Source organism: Conger conger, chromosome 8 (genome assembly GCF_963514075.1).
Source record: "Conger conger chromosome 8, fConCon1.1, whole genome shotgun sequence".
Classification (NCBI taxonomy): Eukaryota; Metazoa; Chordata; class Actinopteri; order Anguilliformes; family Congridae; genus Conger; species Conger conger.
This window is the reverse complement of record NC_083767.1, coordinates 60,201,822-60,209,434: the sequence shown is the minus strand read 5'-3', so window position 1 is coordinate 60,209,434 and position 7,613 is coordinate 60,201,822. Positions and strand designations below refer to the sequence as shown.

General features: G+C 41.9%; 1 protein-coding gene across 1 annotated transcript; it reads left to right on the top strand.

The window, feature by feature from the left end:
- The first annotated feature begins 256 nt into the window (after positions 1-256).
- Positions 257-4,231, top strand: LOC133134521 (zinc-binding protein A33-like). The gene is made up of 5 exons (XM_061250723.1): positions 257-664; positions 1,436-1,531; positions 1,657-1,887; positions 2,209-2,308; positions 3,675-4,231. Exons 1-5 carry the CDS (start codon positions 257-259, stop codon positions 4,229-4,231), a joined length of 1,392 nt encoding a protein of 463 aa, XP_061106707.1.
- Positions 4,232-7,613: the final 3,382 nt, after the last annotated feature.

Below are 7,613 nucleotides of genomic sequence, written 5' to 3'. Positions count from 1 at the left end.
TCATTTAATTTATTTTCATACAGGGCACATAAATGGATCCAGTGGTACATTACTGCATCCTGTGAATCCAATCCAGTTCAGGCACGTGACCATCTCCGTAAGAGAGAGAGGACAAACCCAGTCAAGAATCTCCCGCTGACTGAGAACTACAAACCTGATCTGCAGGTTTGTTTCTGTTTTGACGCACATAGGGTGTGTTCTGTCCCAGGTTCAGCAGCGGTGAAAGTATCAGACCAAGAGACGGAGAGACTGTAACATGGAGGCTAAAGCTTTGATTCCCGAGGATGATCTCTGTTGCTCTGTATGTTGTGACATTTTTAAAGAGCCTGTTGTTCTGAAATGCAGCCACAGCTTCTGTAGAGTGTGTCTGCAGCAGTGCTGGGAAGAGAAGAGCTCTCGAGAGTGTCCCATCTGTAGGAGAAAGGCCTCTATGGATGAACCTCCTCTAAACCTGGCCTTAAAAAACATTGTGGAATCTTACTTAAAGCAGAAGACTGAGAGAGAAACTGCAGACAAGACTGAGGCTCGCTGTAGTCTCCATGGAGAGAAACTTGTTTTATTCTGTGAACATGACAAAGAGCCTCTCTGTCTCATCTGTCAGACTTCAAAAAAACACAGAAACCACCCGGTCTGTCCAGTGGAAGAGGCCGCTCTGGAGCTGAAGGTATTCTTTTTTCAATCATAATTTGAAATTCAAGTCAGCATTGCATCTGAAAGTCTTGTTTTAAAGCCTCAAAACATCAAGTATTTTAGATTTCAATACAATGCACTAGGAGTAAAATGTGGGCATGGTTAAGTCCAGATTCACAGTTGTGATTATGAGCCTTTTATAGTGAATACAGCTCCAGAAATGTAACATTGAAATACAGTGTGATTTCATAAATATATAGCAATGATGTGTGAGATTAGATACTGACAGCACAAATATAACATAATACTTTTACTCTAACAAAATAAAGGTCTAGATCTGATAAAACTACTGCCATATAAACTGTAATCTGCTTGAGAAGAGAACTGTGCAACAACCAGGAAGTGCAGAAATCTACACCGAGTGAATAACCAGTGGAGACAGAGTTGTATATACTCTCTCAAAAATGGATGTGTTAATATCGAACACAATAAATGAAGCCGGTTCTATGAATGCTTCAACATTCCTTACAGTTGGCTGTAAATGATATGCATGTACAGCCCAGTATTATTATCCTATTTTGCTGAAATATTTTATTGGTTTAATTGTGCTGAAAATGCCCAATAACATATTGTGTTATGACGCTCTATAAGAATATTTCACTGCTCTTTCCTCGAGTGTAGTATTTTCCATACTACATTTCCCACAGGCTTACACTTACAAAATTACACTGACCGTCACTAGTGTAGCAGGGGTAATACTGTGCTATTTGTGAGAATAAGTCTTAACTGGTTCATATCACTCCAGGAAGAACTCAAGCCTGCACTTAATCTTGTTAAAGAAAAACTGAAGAAGTTTACTGAGGTTGAACAAGGATGTAAGAAGACAGCAGAACACATCAGGGTGAGTAACACAATTAATAAATCTGTAGTATTTTTGATGAAAGTTGTTTGTGAGCACTAAATAAATAGCATAAATAACAAAGCGTAGTTACACTATTCAGGTTTAAAATGGTGTTTGAATCGCAGGGTCAAGCCCAGCACACAGAGAGGCAGATAAAGGCAGAGTTTGAGAAGCTCCACCAGTTCCTGCATGAGGAAGAGGAGGCCAGACTAGCTGCACTGAAAGAGGAAGAGGAGCAGAAGAGTCGGATAATGGAGGAGAAGCTAGAACACATCAGCGGAGACATCTCCACCCTTACAGACAAAATCACAGCTATAGAGACGGCCATGGAGACCGAAGACAACTCCATTTTAAAGGTAGGAGCTTCATTTACTGACCGAGTTTATACCGATTAACCTCAGTAAAGTAATGCCACGTGTGTGACTGTTATCATCCTCTTCACTTTCATTAACATGGCTCCTGCTGTTTCTCACCTATTGTTTCTCATAATGGAATGGACTGAATACATTTATACACTCACAATGATGCTCTTATTGTGTGTTTTTTTCAGAGCTACAACAACATCAAGGAAAGGTATGTGGACTCTCAGCTCATTTCATCTTGTGTGTTTAAGTCTCTTCAGTTCCCGATGCTGACTGACTCCTGCCTGTCGTTACAGAGCCCAGTGCACACTGCAGGACCCAGAGCTGCTCTCAGGGGCGCTGATAGACGTGGCCAAACACCTGGGCAACCTGACGTTCAGAGTCTGGGAGAAGATGCTGGGGATGGTGCAGTACAGTGAGTATCTGGGCCAGATGCTGAAATCAGGTTTTTTTTTACAAACATTTAATGAACACATGAAAGAGGAGGAACAGGCTGCATGTTGACATGGTGCTGAAGATAAACAGCACAGAGTCATCCAGTCTCAGAGCAGGGAGATCCTGAGGGCTGCACTGCACTGCTCGCAGTTTAATATCAGAACTCACGCAGACACAGAATTAACACACAATGTAAAACCTCATCAATAATATGCTTTATTAGCTGCGAGAATTGATTCTATTGAATTTGCAATGATGTGTTCATTGATTCATGACTTTTCATAATGCAAATATGTTTTATATTTAAAATATGAATCACTATAACTACAGTATATTATTATCCATAACTAGTATATGTCATTTCCTGTGTATGGGACCTAATCTGAATAGAGTATGTGAAATGGTCCTGCCACACGCCATGGGCGGACACAAGAGATGGACACAGGGAGGTTGTTATGATCGGAACCATTCACAGACTCCAAGATGTAATAAATAACACGCTTCAATCAAAGTGCCACAGAAATAGTTCAGTGCACGGCAATAAGGGCAATACAGGCAAGGCAGTTTGAGTCCAAAGGGTCAGAGTCCAAACAACCAGAGCAGTGTGGAGAAGGCAGGGTGGGGTGTGGGGTGTGTGGACAGGTAACCAGAGCAGTGTGGAGAGGGCAGGGTGGGGGGTGTGGGGGGGAGTGGACAGGTAATCGAGAAAAAGGGAAAACATGGAATGGAACATTGACATAAAACACATAGAAAAGGATAATCATCAAACTACAACGGAGGCATGGAACGTGACAGGAAAACACGAAACTAAACATTTAACGACACAAATACAAGCTATGATACAAGCTATGATACAATAAAACGAGACGTGAGGCAGCACGGGCATTTTAATAAATAAAAAATAAAAAATTTGGAATAAAAAAATACATTTAAAAAATAAAAAATAATAATAAGCTTCATTTGTATTGCATACATAAAATGTAGCTCAAAGGGCTTTGCATTCAGCCAGTTACAAATAATTATAAAAACAACACATTGTAGATAAAATATAATAATAATAAATTCTGTGATTGTGGAAATACATTCACACAACAAACAAATAGCAAGACAAGACAAACACTAACACGACTGCCTTAAAGGAGCGACGGTCTTAAAAGAAAGCTCCCTCAGTCTCTTTTGGTGGTGTAGTTGGCCAGGGCCCTGGCCGGGATATTTCATGCTGCCAGTTGCACCTCCCCTGACAGCAGCGGTAGGAGGCGCAACGCCCACTCCTCCACCAGGTGTGTGTGTTCTCTCCTGCACCTCTTCTTCCCACCGTTTAAATATCTCTCTTCTTCATATTTCAGCTCCTATGATGATGGACCCCAACACTGCATGTGCCACTCTCTCTCTCTCTGATGATCTGACCACTGTGAGAGACACAGATACAGCGCAGAACTGTCCTGACAACCCAAAGAGATTTTACCCATGTTTAAATGTGCTGGGATCTGAGGGGTTCACCTCAGGGAAACACAGCTGGGAGGTGAAGGTTGGGAATAAACGTGAATGGGATGTAGGAGTGGTGAAAGAGTCCATCAACAGGAAGGGAAATGAACCAGCCAGCCCAGGGAAAGGATACTGGATTATATGGCTGAGGAATGGTGGTAATTACAGAGCAGTAGGAGTTACTGACCTCACACTGGAGAGGAAACCCCAGAGCATCAGGGTGCAGCTGGACTATGACAGGGGGGAGGTGTCCTTCTTCAACTCCAGTGACATGTCACTCATTTACACTTTTAAACACACATTTACTGAGAGGGTGTTCCCATTCTTCTCTCCCTGGCCGAGAGATGGTGGTAAGAACGATGAGCCCCTGACAATCTGCCCAGTGAAAGTCTCAGTAACAGTGACGTCATCCCAGTGAAGGTGTTTGTGTAAAAATGAAACTAGAAATGCTGTCAGGGATTTAGGATGTGTCTGATCTGCCTCAGCATGCCTGGCTGTTGACTTGAGCTTTGGGACACATGCTGGAGATGATCGGGGGGGGGTTGATGGTGTACCAGTACCCAATGGAAGATAAACAGACAGAGGTACACTCTCAGTATCTAGGGACACACATCTAGAACAAAGGGGGGTGTCTGTCACAAGGGAGTAATGACTATGTGGTTATTTGCTTTTACCTGGTCCGTTTTATGCTGTAACAGAGACTATTGTTTCCTGTTAATGTAATTTCTTATTCATCTGAACTTTGGAAACTGCAAAGGACCAAGTGCTTTCACACTTATAGGGTACTGTAGGTGAAATCCATTTCAATAATTTAAATTCATTCATTTTCTTTTCATCACCAATTATTTTGTTGAGTTACTCAACTGTACATGCATTTTTGGTCATGTGCATGCAGGCTGTATGTTTTAGGTTCTGTTTTGAAGCATTAGAACTGTATTTTATGAAGTGTTTATACACAAAACAGATGCGCTCTTGTGGGTAAATCAAATGCTTTTATACCTGATCGATGTCATTCCTGTTGAACTGGATTCATGAGAGCGTGTACAAGCTTTAATTAGAGTCTGGGCTCTTTTCAGATTGTACTTTGCAGATGCAGTGAAGAATAAATTCACCCTGTCAGTACCATGCTGTAGGATTTACATCTGAGCCTTCAGTAGCCTTACCCGCACACCTGCCATTGGTCTCAAACTCTTTTCATATATTCATGATATGTTTTTATTGAATGTAGGATGTAATGATGATGTATGGGAAACAAGTACCATATATATACTAGACATACAGTATAAGACTATAAAAACATAAGGCTTTATGTAATTTTTATTTTTGTTTTGTAATTTCTTTGTATTTTGTGCACACTGTATGTACATGCATAAACATAAATTGATTCTTTCTCAAATCCTATGGAATGCTACAAGTCTCTTCCTTCATTTAAGTCTTGTGTAACGTGTGTGTGTGCAGTAAATAGCTTTAGAGATAGTTTGGACCAACTGCTCAACTTTGGTCAGCTTACAAGCACTCTGCTAGGCTATGACTGTGCACTCTCTCCAGTGCTATTTCTCACAGCTGAGGCAGGAATGTGTAAAACTGGCAGTTGAAAGTTACATAGATAGTCGAGATTGCTCTCTCCCTCTTTACTCAGTCACTAAATGATGTGTACAGCACTGGATGTTTCATGACAAAGTCAGTTTAGATAATATTCATGTTTGGTATTATTCTGAATGTTTCAGTGCGACTGGTGCAATGGTTTTATTTCTGCAACATCAAACCCTGGACATCATAACCAACCAGGAGCCAGGGAAAAACTGTGTGGAGCTCTGCCCCAGTGAAAGCCATGTGCCTCAACCCCCCTGCGTTTCCTGGGGAGGCGTGGCTCCAAATTACAGATGGGTGACCCATTTTTAGGGTTAACATCATAGGCCAGATTTTGGATTTAAGGACAGTAAACTAAGCAATCTGGGAGAATGCAATCAGCCTCCCGTGCACACAGTGCACGTAATTTCTACGTATAGGGTGTCTGTAGCCAGACTCCCCTATGTAGCTTTTATTACCAGGTATGACTTTTAAGACTCTGTAATTTGGTTTCTGTTGTAATGTTTTTTGATTTGGAACTAGTATGTAATTACGTGTATGTAACCTGCCTGGTAAAATTAATTGTTAAAACTTGATATGTGTGGTTTCGCTTACTGACACTCAAAGTTATACAGAGAATGCTTGGTTTACCCCCTCGAACTGGTCTAGGGAGGATGAATATTTACGCTTAATGTATCACGGCGTATAGCACCCATAGACCTATGATGGTAAATCCCTCGCCTCCGCATGGTAGTTCATTCATGTCGAGCACAGCCGTAGCTAGGTTGGTCTGCTTGGGTCCCTAGGCTGTGAACAGATATACCCAAGAGTAGCTATTCCTGTGACCTCTGTGATGACTACAGATAGCTAGTCAGTTCGTGAGACGTGCACATAACGCGCGATGTGACATGCGGCGGTACCAGTAGAGGATTGTTCAGCGAGTTCTTCTCAGTACAGGATTCCTGTAGCGATCAAGTCAAAATTATGAATGCGACATCCACCAAATGTGGACAACTAATCTAAATTATTATTCAAATGGAGTCAGATAAACGAAGGGGAATATATTGGCCCTATTGTGGAGATTCTTGGTCAGCCCGGACCAGTAAAGAGCAGAAGGCAGAGTGGTACTCCTGTCTTTGTATCATGGTTCATTTATTGGCTGATCTAGACTCTCCGCATAGGGGCCACTAATTTTTAACCCTATTAGTATTCTTTCAGCAACACCAGAAGGACGAGCACGCTGATACCTTCAGCCCTCGCTAAATTCCGTCGTTGGGTTAGCGTAGGGTTTTACAGTTTCATTTGGTTTGGCAACATTCACTACTCCTGACAATGGAATTCAAAGATTCAGATGTGTAAGCTAAACACCTCCAACGAATAGACACAAGTCATATCTTTGTGTATGATGATTACGCTACAACAATGGCACTTGGGCAGTCCCATGATGCAGTGCAGAACTCCCGATGGCCGTGGGGTGTCTCACCTGTTCTGCCATCTGTGTTCCGCTTAAAGATGAGTGTGTTTTGATCAATCTCCATGAGTATGAAGCTCAAATGCAGGCCTGCTTTGCACCTATCCGATTACGCACCTGACACGAGACGTTTCAAAGACCCTGTCCGTTCTGCTCATTCTGCGCGCCTTAATCTGCAGACCTGTCAGGCTACCGCATCGGAGCATGTTTAGATAGCCTACGTATGGAAAGGTGCTGGGATGGACTGTGCTGGAAAACTGCAGCAGTTAGTTTCCCAGGCCTGTATGCTATCATCTGGAGCGATGTGGTCATTTTAGCGCATGTATGATTACTGCTGATCCAGGGTGATGATCGGCCAACATGAGAGCTGAACGTCACTGTTATCTTCATAAACAACCCAGAATCCTCAGCGCAATGCCTGACGTAACATCGTACAGTAATAATATTAATAATAATAATAATAATAATAACAATAAGAATAAAAATAATGATAATAATAATAACTAGAAAAAATTCCAGGGAAATTTTAAATGTGCTGCTGCTGGTGCCCATCCCTCACACAAACATAGATGTAACCCACAATTTGGTCCTCACAAAAATGGAGAACCTCATCTATACACTTGTGTGTGTGTGTGTGTGTGTGTGTGTGTGTGTGTGTGTGTGTGTGTGTGTGTGTGTGTATTTGCCCTTATGATAAGTTCATAGGCCACACACACACACACACACACACACAGATCTAAAACAAAATTTGGTCCTCACA

Bases quoted from the DNA above. Each gene is read 5' to 3' on its own strand.
- LOC133134521 (XM_061250723.1), top strand. From the start codon at position 257: ATGGAGGCTAAAGCTTTGATTCCCGAGGATGATCTCTGTTGCTCTGTA. The intron at 1,888-2,208 runs GTAGGAGCTTCA...TGCACACTGCAG, and splicing joins AAGACAACTCCATTTTAAAG to GACCCAGAGCTGCTCTCAGG. The intron at 2,309-3,674 runs GTGAGTATCTGG...TTCATATTTCAG, and splicing joins GCTGGGGATGGTGCAGTACA to CTCCTATGATGATGGACCCC.